The 16,971-nt window shown below is 39.3% G+C and overlaps 5 protein-coding genes across 5 annotated transcripts; 2 read left to right on the plus strand and 3 right to left on the minus strand.

The window, feature by feature from the left end:
- Window positions 1-1,751: 1,751 nt before the first annotated feature.
- F4813DRAFT_378571 (uncharacterized protein) lies at window positions 1,752-6,190 on the plus strand (the record flags this gene model as incomplete). Its single annotated transcript, XM_049245352.1, has 6 exons — window positions 1,752-2,356; window positions 4,319-4,840; window positions 4,917-5,432; window positions 5,485-5,723; window positions 5,788-5,834; window positions 5,888-6,190. The coding sequence occupies 6 exons, from the start codon at window positions 1,752-1,754 to the stop codon at window positions 6,188-6,190; spliced, it is 2,232 nt and encodes a 743-aa protein (XP_049104228.1).
- A 3,518-nt stretch (window positions 6,191-9,708) lies between these two features.
- On the minus strand, window positions 9,709-11,317 carry F4813DRAFT_343998 (uncharacterized protein). Its single transcript, XM_049241604.1, has 4 exons — window positions 11,018-11,317; window positions 10,474-10,958; window positions 10,324-10,397; window positions 9,709-10,265 (listed from the first exon to the last, which is right to left on the minus strand). The coding sequence occupies exons 1-4, from the start codon at window positions 11,219-11,221 to the stop codon at window positions 9,895-9,897; spliced, it is 1,134 nt and encodes a 377-aa protein (XP_049104229.1). The 5' UTR covers window positions 11,222-11,317; the 3' UTR covers window positions 9,709-9,894.
- A 571-nt stretch (window positions 11,318-11,888) lies between these two features.
- Window positions 11,889-13,980, plus strand: F4813DRAFT_396927 (putative MFS drug efflux transporter). The gene is made up of 3 exons (XM_049247882.1): window positions 11,889-12,233; window positions 12,316-12,564; window positions 12,635-13,980. Exons 1-3 carry the CDS (start codon window positions 11,905-11,907, stop codon window positions 13,728-13,730), a joined length of 1,674 nt encoding a protein of 557 aa, XP_049104230.1. The 5' UTR covers window positions 11,889-11,904; the 3' UTR covers window positions 13,731-13,980.
- Window positions 13,981-14,333: 353 nt separating this feature from the next.
- On the minus strand, window positions 14,334-15,749 carry F4813DRAFT_344000 (uncharacterized protein). The gene is made up of 3 exons (XM_049241605.1): window positions 15,246-15,749; window positions 14,899-15,178; window positions 14,334-14,838 (listed from the first exon to the last, which is right to left on the minus strand). The coding sequence occupies exons 1-3, from the start codon at window positions 15,336-15,338 to the stop codon at window positions 14,579-14,581; spliced, it is 633 nt and encodes a 210-aa protein (XP_049104231.1). The 5' UTR covers window positions 15,339-15,749; the 3' UTR covers window positions 14,334-14,578.
- Window positions 15,750-15,920: 171 nt separating this feature from the next.
- F4813DRAFT_384978 (serine hydrolase FSH) lies at window positions 15,921-16,750 on the minus strand (the record flags this gene model as incomplete). Its single annotated transcript, XM_049246178.1, has 4 exons — window positions 15,921-16,438; window positions 16,496-16,573; window positions 16,628-16,646; window positions 16,709-16,750. The coding sequence occupies 4 exons, from the start codon at window positions 16,748-16,750 to the stop codon at window positions 15,921-15,923; spliced, it is 657 nt and encodes a 218-aa protein (XP_049104232.1).
- Between the last annotated feature and the right edge of the window lie 221 nt (window positions 16,751-16,971).

Below are 16,971 nucleotides of genomic sequence, written 5' to 3' on the forward strand. Positions count from 1 at the left end.
ATATATTCTTTATCGTGTTCTCACCTTGAGCGCCTCTTAAGGTAGATCTCTGCACTGCTCTCTCCACTAATGCGCAAGACTATAGAATATCGCTCAAAGTTTTCAACGCCAATGCTCTAAATACTCTAAAACTCTTCGCAATATGGTTCTAATCAATACTTGGTAATCCGAATTGACATTGAACCATAAATGTTACGCCTCAAAAGATAAGTTCACAAGATAAGTTTCCATCTCTTCTGTTCACGACGCATATGCTCTGCCCCGTTGGCGTTATTATGACACACATCTCGCAATAACATAAAGTCTTTTTCAATTCCACTAGCATGAATGAAAGACCTGTATGCATAATTCGACGTCCTCGGCCTATCCAATATATACTACACTTAATATGAGTTTACCGGCGGCCAATAATCTATTTAAATTAAGTCGGGTCGCGATATAAAACTCGATGACCACAGCACGTTTAATGATTTCAAATAGTCTACCTAACGTAATCAGAATAGGTGTTTGGAGAATAGGTATTGCTACATAGCTGAAGTAGACCCTGTCGTTATTAATGACGCGTCTGGATCGAACTTAGGAATACAAGGCTGCAGATATTTCACAAAGGCCTGGCCTAGCCCTGGCTATCCGGAGAAGCTATGCACCCCATTTTGTCCTGTATCGCGCCACTATATGTAAAGATGTAATTAGAGGTAACGTGGTAGGTAGGTAGGTAGTTACTCTTCCGATAAAGAGTAAAGATATAACATTGAAAATATTACTACTTGACCGGTCGTTCATTTTGACCTTCTAGCTCTTGAGAAATATATTGTTGTTACATCTAATATTATTGTCCGTGCCGTAAGTTAAGATTCAACAGTTAATAGACAAGCTATCCGAACAGCAAGTTCGGATATTAAGCTTGTTCAGCCGCACATGACGCATTCCGCGCGACGAATTGCGTTGTTTTTGAGCCAAGACCCGATAACCTTACCTACGTGTCAGCAGTCAAGTATACATACTGCCACTAAGAGATGGCAGTATATCATTAGCTTTATTCAAGTATCGATTATAAAGACGATAGAACCGTGCTCTTGTAAAAGATCTGTGACCTCTCCTATATAAGCATGGGTTTGATTCTTTGAATACAGCACATGTCCTCTAGTTATTTTCAGTAAAGGCTGTGTGGCGCCAGGACAATGCAGCAACGTGTACTTGAGCAAGACCCAATTGAATTCTGAGAGATGTGGTCGGGCGTTTATAACGAAGCTCGTCGGGCTCCATGAATAAGTCGCCCCTCGTTCCCCGATTCAAATCGGTGTCTCAATCGGGTCCGATTAGTTGATCGTGGCTGTGCGACACTCATTGCTTTTTCTTGGCTTTCCTGGTGGCTTGTTCGCTTATACATATACCTCTTATTAATTCTGATGTCCTTCGCGTGATGCTCTCCGCCGACTCCGGCCAAAAGGGATGCCCCAGCGCCAGCCAGCTGAAAGGGCTGACACTTTAAGCATACGTCAACTTAGTTTAGTTCAAATCACCCAGTCTTCGCCCGGAGAGTGAATCAAGTATTTCACTCCCCCATTAATCTTTTCTCATACTTTCATAAATTAGCGCGCCAAGGAATTATGTAGTTAGCATCATGAGGCCTCATATTTGTTAGGAAGTATATGGTCATCTACAAACCCCCCATTAGCTGTTATTTATCTTCGATTTATTCTGCCGCCAACGTCTTCTGGTGGAAAAATAGTAGTTGTATGCAATATTCTATGATGTATTTACTCTATAACATATTATGGCTATCCATCCAGCATTTACATTTGGCCAACGGCCAACTGGGCATTCGCAACTCGTCAACCGACCTCGTTCCTATCTATCAGCCTTACTTCTCGAACCTGAGACAGAATCCTGCAACATTTAATCCTGCCCTTGGTGGACAGGACTGGGGGATGTGTTGCAACTTAGTTGTTAACGAAAGCCTCGTTATCGAAAACAATACACTCTATATTCGGGCTGGGCAAACCTTTTTCACGGGCACAATAAATGATCTTGAAGAGTTTCCTAGGTTTCCCTGCGGCGCAAAATACAACGGAACTTTATCGGCGCCTCATCAACAATTTTGGATGCCTTACTCGTGGTGTTACAACCATTGCCCCGGATGGCCTGTTACAAAGGCGAACGATCTCGGAAAATGGCTGAAACCCCTGATTGCGTTCATACTACCGTCACTCATTTTTTGCCTTAACGTTCCTCGTCGCCGCCGCCTCGAACTGCCGACTAGTTTATTCTCTGGCGGATCTATCGATATATCAAGTCTCCCTCTGTTTATTCTTAAAGTCCCTCTTACTTCATTTATTGTTACACTTGACATTAAGTTAAAATACCCTTACAAGGGCCACCCTAATAGAGGCTACCTCAAAAACGCAACACATTTGCGATAAAATCTATATACAAATTATTATATAATTTTATTAATTTTTAATTAATTAAAAAATAAAATTTATTATTTAAATCTTTATTTTTTTACAATTTTAAAATACCTATTTTCTTAACTTAATTGCGTTATGTTGCGGTAATAAATAACGTTTTTAATAGCACATCTTTACAATAAACGTTTAAAAAATATTTTATATTATAATATTATTTTATAAATTGAATATTAGGTTATAAAATATAAAATAACTATTTAAAAAAACGTTAAAAACTATTAAAATATTAAAAAAAAATTAATTGATTAAACCGTTATATTAAACCGTATTAGCTATATGCCTCTTTTATATCGATTTAAAAATATTATAAGAAAATTATTAGCTTATAATTATTAACTTAATATTTTCGATAAATACTAGTATATACAATTTTTATTTTATTATCCTAATATTAAATCAACTAAGGTTTATTTAATTAATTATAAATAAATTAACGAGATTATAATTAATAATATTAATATTTTTTTCAATCGATTTAAAACCCTTAAAATTAAAAATATTTTGGTTAGGTATATGTATAGCGCTAATAAAATAAAAATTATAAAAAAAGTTAAAAATAACAAAATAATTATTAACAAAATTTATAAAAAATATATTATAATTAAAAATTATAATAATAAAATTTAAATATTAATTATTAAATATATTAATAATAATAATTAATCTTTAAATTTCTTTATTATATATATAAATAAATATATATAATAATAATAGTTTTTTAATAATAAAAACATTAAATTTAAAGGTTAAAAATTCATTACATTTCTTAATAACTAAATTAATAATAATATCGCACTTAAATAATTTTATAAAATTTTTTTAAAAAAAATAAAGCTATTAAATTGTTAATAATAACAATTATTAATTCTTAATAGCTATAATAACTATACTATAATAAAATTCCTTTAAAAATACTTTATAAATAAAATTTACATTATCTTTATTTTAATATATTTATTATACGTTTTATAAATTATTAACGTAAGTATATTTTTATTAATAAAACAAAACTATCGTTATAAATTTATTAAAATATACTAATTATATTATATTTTTAATTTTGATAAAAGAAAATTTATTATAGCTTATTAAATAATATAAAAAAAACGTTTAATCAAACATAATATATTAATTAATTAAAAGGTTATAAAAATCTATCCTAAAAATCGAAATAAATTGTTAAATTATTAACTTATATTCCAAAAAATTTTCAATATTATCCCGGCCTTTCCAAATCTTATTTCTAACTTAAAAAAACTTAATTTTATTAAAAATATAGCCCTAATCCCTTTAACAACACCTTAAAATTCATAAAATATTAATATTTTAGCCAAAAAACTATCCAAAATTAATATAACGTTTATTAAACCTGTAATAAAACTTTTATTTAATAAAATTAGTAAGATTTTTAATAAAATTATTATAAAATTAACCATAATAAAAGCCTACGCCAAATATTTAAAAAAAATATTAATAAATACAAAATTGTAAAAATAATATAAAATATTACCTAACTCAAATTTGACGTTTATAAATATTAAAGTTATTATAAAAAAAGAAAAAACAATTAAAAGCTTAGAAATTAAATAATATAATTATAATTAGTAATTCTAATATCAATTTAAAAAATAAAATCTTATTAATTAAGTTGATAGTAAAAGACTATATTGTTATTAAAATATAATAAATTGTAAATTAATTAAATTTAATTTAATTAAATAACGTTAAATTAAAATTAAGGTACTTATTTTAAAGGTTTAAAAATTTGAAGTAGCCCCCACTAAGGTAGCCCCCGTAAAGGTACTTTAACTTATTATTTGGACATGCGTCATGTTCTCAGTGGCTAGTCCAATAATCACATCGGGTATTTATGAGGCCCTTCTTGATGCTCGAGTCTTGTCGTATCTAGAAAGTCGAAGTAAAGAAAACTCTCTTTCTGCCAAAGAGAAAGCTCATACTCTACTTTCGATCTTGATAGGCAACCTTGATATTCAAGCTTGGCACTCGAGTAGCCTATTCGTACACAATATTCCTGGAGGCGTCTTTCGAAGAAGGCCCAGCGCTCAGCTCACGAAACCAAATATCGATTCAAGGATAGAAGTTCCACGCCCATTAGACTTAATTACTCCAAGCCACTCCCATAGTGCCAGTACCTCGAATACATCAACAAAAATCGCTACGACAGGAAGGTTTAAACAGTCATCGTATAGTATTCAGCAACGCCGGAGTATTATTGCTACTAAATGGCGCTTATTAGCTATGTTGGACTCACAAATCAGCTTTGGTACTTCAGTCGGCGCGCCAGTTCTTTTTTATATTGCATCGTTTATCTGGTCAGTCTATGAAGTTCGCGAAGAACTAGGTTCCTAGTAAGTTGCTAGATGGCATTTCGTTCATGATCCTAGATACGCTTTTTATCTTTAAAACACTAACATCTAACAATAGTGTCACAGCACACCAATTAGCTGCTGGGATGTTCTGGATGACGATACCCCATGTCGCTCTTGTTAGCTGTCTTCTCCTTGCTGGGAACAACCCGAATATATGGCAAAATGCTGTCGCCGAGTCCCTACTCATTTCCGACCCCTTTACCCCTATAGATTCCATGAGATTGGCAGACACCGATTTAGAATCTGATCCCGGTGGGGTTCGGAATCTTCATAGCTCAGAGTTTACTTCGAAAGATCCAAGAGCGATCAGATATACCAGATCGATTGTATCTAAGTTGGCGAACCGCATTTTTGAGTTGGCTTACAAGGAGTCCAGATTCAAGCCAGCGTGGATGTGGAATAGGGGATCCAATAAGGCCATGTGGATCACGAAACTTGGTGACGAATACCCATATCTTCGAGGAATGCGGGAGGAAGTACTAGACAGAAACTTCAAAAAGGATCTCTGGACCTCAGGCTTTTATGGATTTACCCTTTACTTCGTACCAACATTCTTCAGCGTACTGGTCAGGTATTGTCTTAAGGTCTATCCTGTATATTTATTTTTGCTAACTATGTCCAAGCTATACTACTCCTCGGCCTGGTTTCGGCTGCCGTTCCCTTATCGTGTTTGCCTACGGCATATCGCAACTGATCCTTCAGCTTCTGTGGTTGCTGCGGTGGTACTTCTCTAAGCGTGACACGCGCGGTAACCCTAACAATACATGGTATACGGTAATAAAGTCAACTTCAATCTACTTATGGTACTTGATATTTTTATTTGCAATATTTATTGGAACTTTCACTAGTATTGGGGGAACAAGTAAGTCAACTAGGCGAAGATATACTGGCTCCAGTTACCATGAGTGACACTAACATTGACGTAGTATTTGTACTTACAAATGTCTTAACTAATTGCTTCTGTGCGATTCCGGTATGTCAACCTAAGCGTCTAAAAAGGGTGATTCTAATCAAATCACTCTACAGGCTAAGTACTGGCGAGACCGCTGGACAAATCCCGAAGCGCTTATATTCGTCGATGACTCTACGTGGGAACAGTTATATTACGCCGAGAAGTGGTGGTTTCCAGCTGGCGTCATTGGTGTTGTTTTCATGACTATTGTTGCCTACATCGGATGGTGGTATCAAAGGAGTCTACGCCAGCGCTACTATGACTTGGTAAGTAATATTGACCACGTTAACGACATTGAATTTGAAGACGAAGAAGTATCCGATATCGATATTTATCATATCAGGGAAGATACCATTAATACTATCCATAATACCTAATAAACGGGATACAGTTTCCAGGATGAAGGGAATAAACACCATTTTAACTATTATATTATATGTTGCAAATGAAGTGTTTTGAAGTATGTATGGGGACTTTATAGCATAATACAAAGAACTGTTTTGCTATCTGAATCCTGTCATTAGTGAGGTACCTCTTATTATCGTATCTAGAAATGCATGTTCAAGAAGTCTAATGAGAAATCCGGTATGGCTTGGGATAGATATACCAATTGGATACAGGTTTCGTGCTAACGTTGCATATGCTATATTAAAAGTAGACATTTTACTAGTTATTCTCAGCAAGCAACTCGGCCCAAGCGGCTTCTAGCTGCATAATAGACAAATTTATTTCTCTTTTCGGTCATGGAAACCTTAAAGATCATTCATCGCTTGTGATATTTTCCACTAGTTTCCGACCACTCGGGGTTGAAAAGTGCTAGGATTCCAGAACATAGCATACCTACTTTTAGTATATATAGATATAAGCTCCCGTAGTTAACTTAGGGCACCTCGCAGAACAACGAATCGTTTTCCTTATATCTTGCTCTACCTCATAAGATAGTTTACATAAGGCTTTAGAGACTCAAAACTATAGTTATTAACTATTGAGCGCAGTGTGAGAGAACATCCAAGTTCCCTTAAGTTATATAACTCTAGACTGTATTTGTCTTTATATTCATTTGGTTAATATGATATTTAAGTAGTTTCTTCAATACCCCTTCAAGAAGATCTTGTTTAACTCCGGAGTCCTTAAATACTATTATAGCCCTTATATGGGATAATCGGCTTTTTTAAGGGAAAGGAACAAGATTATATTTAACCTAACTCGTCACCTTATTATTATACTAGATGTATTCAATTGATCAATGGGAGGTCCATTCATTACATCTCGATTTCTCCCTTCACCTTAAATTCTTCGACATAAACATAACTACCTCATAACTCCGTCTCTATAAGGTTAAAAATCGCTTATATATTAAGGTGTTCAATTATATATCACTAGTATAATAAAGAAGGGGGTTATGTTGCATGTTTTAAAACAATTCCCTCTTCTACGAATATAAACAAATGATTCACCTTACCCTTATAATATATACTCTTACTAAAAAAAATAGCTGGAATTTCACTTATCAGTAATAGTACGCAACTTTACTTACTAGGATCAGTTAAAACCCTTTAACGGCTTAGTTGTTTATCGGTACGAGAGTTAAAGCATTCGAGTTTACTTAAGGCCATCGAATAAGAAAAACTCAAAAAAGCGCAAGGAAAACACCAAAGATAATTTGCCTTAAGAAGGATCACAGCTGATAAATGAATCTATTGGAGGTTTCATTATATGATATTAACTAGTACTTTTAATATATTAGAACTTGTCTGCCCCCTGAAAGATATCTAAGCTAAGTCCATAGGTAAGAAAACATCATTAAGAAAACCACTTGATTTTTACATAACCTCTATTACTCACCTAACTAATATACAAAAACAAATTTCTTTAGTATTTCTCAAGTATAATCATTACCTGGATAGTTACCGTTATAGGTGGTAATCTTGGTTGAGCCAAGGTACTCATATTTGAGACTTATTAACTTCTTACTCCGTTATTCAATGGTTTTAAAAATAATACGCGAAGAGAATTAACGGTATCATTACGGCTATCATAGATACTGGAGCCTGGCTACCTATGTACCCTCTCACGATGTATATTAATCTGACATCCATATTATGCTGTCATCCTATCCGTGCCATCAACACCTATGAATATACGCCACTCTCCCACCATCGGGATTCCTGTTTGTGTAATTATGAATCCTTCCGCTTACCGTTTCTTTGTTTCTCCGGCTAATATTGGTAAGACTGTATGCAGTCTCCAAGCAGATATGTATACGGTAGGCGTTTATTTGAGAATCCTGCTGTAGGTAGTTACCTATTTGTAAAGACATTATTTGCTCAAGGACCCGTTCAATTGATAGTTGACGGCATATAGATTGCACTATCCGCGGTTACATCTGTATTTTCCCGCTTCAACACACCATCAGTACGAAAGTGTTAAGATCCTTCGAGTGGGTTTATCAATCGTCGTCTGCTGAGATGCACTTCGTAAGACGATCTTTGGGCTTATGCAAAACATACCGGTTGAGACAAGATCGGCATAGCGCAAAAAGAGATTGTTGTAATATAAGCATGTAGGTTGTGCGCTAACTGAACGAAAGCCGGCTGTTAAGATCAATTTAGATGCAGCCTTATGCCTTATCTTGCCGTCAGTGAAACTACAAAGGGGTAGAGTAGTGCATATATGATCTAATACAATGGATAAGTAAATGTAATTCGATAAGATATCACAAAAGTTTACATATATAATAAGTACAGAGCCACCGAACTAGAAAAGTACGAGGCTTATAATCACCAACACCATAGCTGAGGTTATTTGGACTGGGTGCCGCGTTATCATTGTGATAGAGATGTAATGTGTCACTTTATAAATATGTCAGGTAGACACCACCAGCAGATGCAAGCTTGACATATTTCAAATAAACAGTCGTTTTCTGCTCGTGAGGCACCAGTCTACGTCGAAGAGGACCAATTTGAGTTAACCCGAAGGATTCGCTCTTGTAACTTTTCATATACGTTCGTGGCGCAATTGTCACATTGGGTAGCTTTCGGAACAGGAATTGGCCCCCAAATGACTTACGTCTTAGATTCTCCACATATGCCAAACATGAGACCTGATATGATGTAGACAATATAAAGTGTAGTCGCAAAATCACCGAGATAAAGTCGCAGAATCACAAAGAGGTACTTGCAGATCCTAAAAAGGAAGAAAATGCGAATTAGGCTTGTTAGTTACATACCTAGGTAGAAGTACCTACCTACCTATATATTATGGTAGTACTGATTCATACCTTACTGCGTGACTTTATGCGTGGCGTCGTGTTAACCCTGAATTTTATCAAATTGAACTTTATATGTCATCTCTGTCTCTAATTCTGCACCGCCGGGGACCTAATGTAACCGGTAATGACCAGTAATGAAGTAGAAATAAGCATTATGATTTAGAAGCAATGCTTACGCCTCAAATCCTCCGGGGTTCCCCTGCAAAGGCCTTGTAAAATCCTGCTAAGCTACCCGTGACGCCACTTTTCTATGTAGCCGGTGTGCAGTCTTACATTAGATAGGTACCTAGGTTAGGTACATTACCTGGTAGGTAGGTACCTATCTTGATGGCAACCCGACCCCTCTAGTCGTGGCCCGTGCCCAACGCTGCTAGAAGGTTAACTCGGGGCTGATTATGTCCTGTCGCATATAATAAGTAATGACATTTTATGACATTACAAGTTACCTTTTGGTCAAGTGGATAATCTGACATGTCCCAACTGCCGGGTCGTAGCCACGGGCTAACGGTGTTCATTAGGTACTTAGAAGATATTTGAAGGTTTGAGGGGAGAAATATGCGAGGTAGGTAGCTATAATATTTGTATGTACTACTAGTTCCGAGATTGATAATTCTCATATTTATTTCTCGTTACACTAATAGCCTGCTCAATTCATAACATTGAAGCTCAACGTCAATAACTAGAACATCATAATTTGGGTCCGGCCCATCCAACTCATTGTCTGTGCGTAAAATCCCGTAGACATATAACTCACATATGTACCTAAATCTTAGTACTATTACAATACATCACCTTGAGCACGTAAGATTCTTATACCACCACAACGTCATGACGGACATGAATCCCAGCGTGTTGAGTATGTTCAATGCTCTCTTCAGTCCCTGCAAACTGCGCCGTTGCCTTGGTTTGTGTAAGGTACGGGTTCGCATTTGAGAGGCTTCTAGGGTGTTTATGAAGGGAGTCAGTCGACCGTCTGACAAGTTCATCTCCGTCTTCATCGTGAAACGGTCGATGATTGCTTGAAAGTCCAGTCTTAGAGTGACGAGAACGAGTGCTGAGAAGACTCCAAGCACCATCGCGGTAAGCTCGTTGGGCTAGGAAAAAGATACTCGGGAGGCTGACACTGATGATGGATATGGCGATCTCCGAACCTAACCAGAGAATTGGTGTAGAAATCTTGTCTATGTATGGATTATTAGGCAGAAAATTGAGTATAATTGGTAGGTAAAAGAGTCTTACATGTCGGATCCTTTTCAACCTCGTCGCCGGCTTGAATAATGGTGACAAGGCGGCCGATAGATACCACAACGACGCTATGGACTTGTGTCAGTTATGTAGGAGGGTATAGGGATTGCCGAGTCGAGAAAAATGGAGAAAAGAGCAACTCACAGGTATCCACATACGAAGACACCTAAAATTTGAATTTTACGTATCGTCTTCATATGTAGTTTCCATAACATCGGCAAGGGCATCACCAGGATAATAATGTCGATAATAAGACTGGTTATACCGCTACCCATCCAGAAGCGGCCAGTGTTAAGACAATGACCTTCTAATGTGGTATCCCAGGCTTTTGCGATGGGAGTGCACATGAATGTAACATCTAGCAAGATCGTGACGAGCCATATGACGTTCATAGCATGCACTATCCATAATGCATACTTGAACCGAGAATTCGTCGAACCGAAAACGCGAGCATAGAAGAATAGAGCTGAAGACTTGGACACAGCAGTCCCCGTGTCAAAAATGTAGTAGACAATCCAGAGCAACTTCAGAAACGGCTCGACATTTCCTGGTGGTATTACTTGAACATGAAGTCCAAGACCCAGGTCAAGTAACTTTAACCCAATTATACAGACTGCGATATTTAGTACCTAATACTAATTAGCCATAGTTAGGTACCGCGTGGTCAAAGCCTTATAGGGGCCCCTACCGCACCCGCAAATGCCGTCCAATCGTCCCACCAGAACTTGTTAGGGGTTTTTGACATGGTAGACACTGGCATTAGAGCCCGAGACCAGGCGCGAATGAGTACCACTACTGTTGGAACAATCATCATGGCGATGAGAAGCTTTCTCAATTCGTCTTGTTTGGTGTCATTAGGGTTAAAATCGGGTTGAGTTTCCGCTGAAGACATTCTGGGGATTGAACTCTCATTGACGAACTTGTGGTGATGGGTAGCCTATTGGAGATATTATGGTGGGGGTAATGGAAGAAATCAAGAGAAAAGGTGTTGAGAAAATAACTGGCTGTCAAAATAGCAGGACTATTGGAGGATGTGGTTTATACATAACACCATTAACTACGATTCCTAATACAATCATGATTATATAACCTATAAGAGGCTGATGCTATATTACTGTACCTTCAATTAAGAGGTACCTTATGTATGTAACCACCAGGGATTGTGCTATCCGATCAAGAATCAAACCCCGAATGGTTTGAGGGCAGTTGATTGGAGGGACCGTATACGCCTCTACCAACATGTAAGGTAATACAACATGAAGTACAATGGTTAAGGGCTGATTCATATGAATATTAGCTATGAAGAGTGAAATCTCAAGTTCATAGATATCCCTGCTTGTTTGCTTTTCAGAATGACACCAATACCTGGTACATTAAGTACCTACCTTCCTGGATACCTATCCTACAAGCAGCCTAAGATGACAAGCATACGGTGTCTTAGAGTACCTAGGTATTTATGGACTGGTGATACGTATAAGTTCTTTACTGCACAATGTTCTCGTTCTTCCCCCTGTAAGGTTCTCACTAAGTCGTTACAATCATTTCTATAACGAAAGCACTCAAGTTGACTTCACTATGTCCGTTCTAGAGAAGGTTTCCTCTTCCCAGCTCGAGCCCTCGCGGGAAGAGCAGACGGAGGTGAAAGCTCAAAGTTCAATCACGGATGCGGAGACTGCGAACAATAAGCAATCCTCGGCCGGAGATCCACCAGTTCGAAAACTGAAGCCCATGTCTTGGTTCTTCGTTGTATTTTCCTTGCTGGCTGCCCTATTTCTCTTTGCACTCGATAACACCATTGTTGCCAATATCCAAGAAAACATCATATATACGCTTGGAGGTATTGAAAAACTGCCTTGGATTTCCGTCGCGTTTGCTCTAGGCGCTGTTGCAACCAACTTGCTCTGGTAGGTACATGTCATGCCCCCGCCTTAGATAGCTACACAAGGCCTAATTCATTAGGTATTTAATTATTAACAAAGAGTGTAGGGGTCAGTTGTACTCCAATTTCGAGAGCAAATCACTTTTCGTCTCCAGTGTGGTCATATTCGAGGTTGGCTCTGCGCTTTGCGGAGCTGCTCCGTCACTCGATGCACTCATAGGCGGTCGGGCCATCTGTGGCATTGGAGGAATGGGCATATATCTAGGGACAATCAACATGGTATCTGCCCTGACAAATGATCAGGAACGGCCCATGTACCTAGGATTTGTTGGGCTAACATGGGGTATTGGCACAATGTATGTATAACCCTTTACTCCTAAACCTTTGGCAGGATAGAAGCGCGAGGTATACTAACCCCTAGAATAGTCTTGGGCCTATAATTGGCGGTGCATTCACTGACAGCTCTGCCACATGGAGGTGGTCCTTTTATATCAACCTCTGCATCGGAGGTCTTGCTGCCCCTATTTATTTATTCCTCCTGCCGGTCGCTGATCCTCACCGAGGCCAAAGCTTTCTTTCCCGGGTAAAGAACCTGGACTTGGTAGGGACAGTACTTAGCGCCGGCGCGATCACAACCCTCGTGATGGTCATTTCATTCGGCGGTAGTGTCTATGCATGGAACAGTGGTCAGACAATCGGCCTCTTTGTCGCGACGGGAGTTCTCTGGATCGCTTTTATACTACAGCAGCGGTTCTCCTTGCTCACTAAGCCTCAAAGCCGCCTCTTTCCCACCTCACTTATAAAATCTTGGGAGATGGATATTCTCTTCGCTCAAATGGCTAGTGCGCAAGTCGTCGTTACGATTCCCATTTATTTCATCCCAATCTACTTCCAATTTGCCAAAGCAGAAACCGCCTTGCGAAGTGGTGTCCAGCTTCTCCCGTTCGTATTGCCACTAGTCTTTGCAGTTATGCTAAACGGAGCGGTCATGGCCCAAGTTGGATACTACATGCCGTGGTATGTAGTCGGCTCAGCTCTGGCATTAGCTGGCAGCGTGTTGCTTTATACTATTAACATCAATACGACGGACGCTCGCATTCACGGGTACTCTATTCTAACCGCCTTTGGCGTTGGCCTCTTTTCACAAGCTGGGTTCGCAGTGGCACAGGTGAAATCAGCGCCCCAGTTGCTGTCGCAAGCGGTAGCTTTCATTGGAATTGGCCAAATCAGTGGTATCACACTAGCATTGGTAATATCCAACAGCATTTTCTTGAACGATTCAACCGATAAGATTGCTAGTATATTACCTGATATGCCGCGGAGCGTTGTCCAACAAGCGGTTTCAGGGGTTGGGGGAGACTTTTTCAACAACCTCACTTCGGATCAGCGACAACGCGTTTTAAATGCCATAATAGAAAGTATTGACAATACGTTTATTTTGGTTATCACAGCCAGCGCACTATCCCTTGTCCTTTCTGTCTTTATGAAACGCGAGCGGCTTTTCGTCACTCCGCCAAAATGAGATACAGGGAATAGTTACGGAATACAGGTTACTATCAAGTATTATAGCCGAGATTTCAGATCCTTGCTAGCAAGAAATTCTGTTATATTTCTACCCATATGTATCCAGAAATGGTTTAATTGGCGTCTTGGAAGACTTTCTGTTAAGGGTTGGGGCTCTTCCCCTTTTTTCTTCACTTATAATCCGACTACATAGAAGTGTTAAAATCCGAAACGTAGGACTTTGCTAAGTTTATTATAGTATATCAAGCATATTTTAATACAGACCATTTTACGTACGATTGCTCAGAACATAATTCAGAAATTCTCTCCATCCAAATCAATTGGATTAACTAGTTGCACTCAAGGGAAAAGTTGAGTTAAACACACCCGGGGATGACCACCGAGCTAGTCACTTTAACTAGTGGCTTAATTAAAGTCGTACTCTCTCTCTTACATGCAGCATCTTCATGCAATGCAGTTCTTTTACCCTTTCTGTAGAGGAAGACTTCATTTCGTAATAGGGGTTAGAAATAGGCCGAGACATATTCGGAATCAAGATGCGAGTGCACTACACCGCCCTATATGCTACACAAAGACATAGGTAATGCAACACTGTTATGTGCTATTGTGTTAACACGTAGAATCTCTTATGCTCCGACAGTATCCGGTTCAAACAATCCGCAGAAGCGATATTTTTTCCATCCTCTTCCCAGTTGTCCCTCTCGCCAACGTACCGTCACATTCTAGATGGACTCCGAAAGTAGATCGTAGGCAAAATAAAACCCAATATATTCTTGTAATATAATAGTGCTACTCTACCAGGTTAGGTAACTAGGATATAGCCTCCAAGATTCTACCCTGCTATTTTTAAAATAGCCGTACGGTCGTAGTTATAGCGGCATCAATAAGCAAACTAGCGCCATTGATGTAGCTGGCCGCTGGGCTACACAAAAACGCAATGGTATCAGACACCTCCTCGCACTCAGCTGCACGTTTGATAGGAACAACAGCCGAGATAATGCCTTGTACCTCGGGGTTCTTTTGTATCTCTATATCCAACAATGGTGTGCGTACCCAAGCTGGACACACAGCATTAACACGAATCCCCTCAGGAGCATGGTCAAGGCCTGTCATATATTAGTTACCACTCCCGAGAGTCTCTAAACTTGGTGTTCTTTTATACTGACCTGCCATCTTGGTGATTCCCATGAATGCATGTTTTGAGATGGTGTAGCAGCCTTTGCCCGGGAGACCAACAAAAGAATTGGCCGACGCAAGGTTAACAATGGCACCGCGCCCAATGTCACGCGTACCATTCCTGCTGCTCCAAGTCTTAGGTTCCTGCTTGCGCATCGCTGCAACCTGAGCACGCACGCAGACCAAATTGCCGCGGGCATTAATGTTCATGATGCGGTCAAAATTATCAACGTCAATCTCAGCTACAGGGGCGTTGACGCCGTTGTCAACCTTAGTAAGACGAGAGAGGTGTTAGAGACTATGGTATAGTACTAGCTTAGTATGGTATATCACTTACGCCAGCCGCATTGACGGCGTAGTCGAGGCGACCAAACTCTTTGACAACAAAATCTACCATGTCCTGGACTGACTGTGCATCCTGGACGTTCATCGTAAAGGTTGTGCTTTGGTAGTCTTTGTTAATCGCATACTTTTTGCTTTCTTCGGATGAGGCTTTTGCTGTGTCCTCATTCTTGTCTGCAAATACGATAACCTTCGCGCCGGCCTCAGCAAGGGAGAAAGCAGCTTCTCGGCCGATTCCGCTGCCAGACTAAATTCCAGTATGTTAGCGACTCGTGTATATACCTGTGGGATAGGTAACATCCATACGCCTACAACGAGGGCGATACCGTCAAGTTTGGTACTAGTAATCATTGTGATAGCTTGGCTAAAACTTAAGATAAATGAGAGCTTGGTGTAGAAATTGTAGAGTGTGGTGGAGATGGGAGTTGGAGGAGGCTTGCTTGAAAGGATGAAGGACGTTTAAAAGGTCCACGATTACCTATGTGCCTAGGATCAGGGCCTGTAGAGAGAATCAGTATGAGCAACAGCATGTAAGGGATAAAGAAATGTTGCTCTGTACTCCAATAAGCTGTTAAGTGATAGTTTCACAAGCAAAAGCATTTCCATTAATTTTAATAGGGAAAACTGTAACAGGTACGTCCTTACGTCGCCCCCATTTCTAGGTCACATCTCAATTGCGTCCGAGCTGAGTTAACATACATCGTATCACATTGACCGACTCTATTAAGCCTTCTTTATCCCTTGACCCTGGTACTTCATGACCACCACCATGAATGTATTCGTACCTATTATCCGAGCTGCATAGTCTGCTAAGCGCCAGAGCCTGACCAGGTTCGATTTTGTCTTCGGCTCCCCAAATGTGCACAGTTGGAATATTAATTGTCCCTTCTCTGGTCTTGGAAGGGGTGGTGTGGGAATAGCGAGTCGGTGGCGTCCCCGCGTCGATAAAAGGGGGCCGACCGGAAAAGAAAATCCCACATCGGAGACCGGATTCTCGGTGCCGTAATTCGTCGATAAGTATAGCACACGCTAATGAAACCCCTTGTGAGAAGGCGATGATCCCATCGAATGGTCCGTCGGTCTTGATATATTTTTCCAAGTCGTCAACTGCCTTTTTGAATGATTCTGTACTGTGAGGTTTGTAGTACGCAAAACACAAATCCTCGGAGGTGGCAAGATTCTCGATCCCTAGAATATATATCAGCTTATTAGTTCATTCGTTAATTAGTTGAATCTTATGCTTACCAGGTGCTCTATCCTGTGCCACCACACCTTCGACAAAGTCGTACGTATGATCTCCCCCTAATTCGTACCGTAACGCTGCTACAACTCATTTAGCTCCAGGCATTCAGACGTAGTACTTCCAACCCTACCTACCGATTTGGAACTCAAAGATCTAACAAATTGTTAGCTTATCACTATATGTGAGACAACGGCCTTGTAACTCTTAAGACATACTTTGCTATTAGTCCCTGCACCATGGAGGCAAAGAAAATGCATTGTCAAGGTAATCTCAAATGCTTCGTTACGGTACGTTAGGTACCTACCTAAGTAGGGAATTAGGTACTAAAAATCTAGAAGTTGTGAAGTCATCCGCTGGTAATGTGCATGGTTCTTATAGTTTTTTCTCTTATAATATCGTCAGTTTCTATTAAACATCAATTGTATATTACGTAGTATTTCTTGAATATTGTACAATAATATATCCCGTTTCCACCCAG

The sequence above is a fragment of the Daldinia decipiens genome (assembly GCF_022478715.1).
Source record: "Daldinia decipiens strain CBS 113046 unplaced genomic scaffold F4813scaffold_2, whole genome shotgun sequence".
Classification (NCBI taxonomy): domain Eukaryota; kingdom Fungi; phylum Ascomycota; class Sordariomycetes; order Xylariales; family Hypoxylaceae; genus Daldinia; species Daldinia decipiens.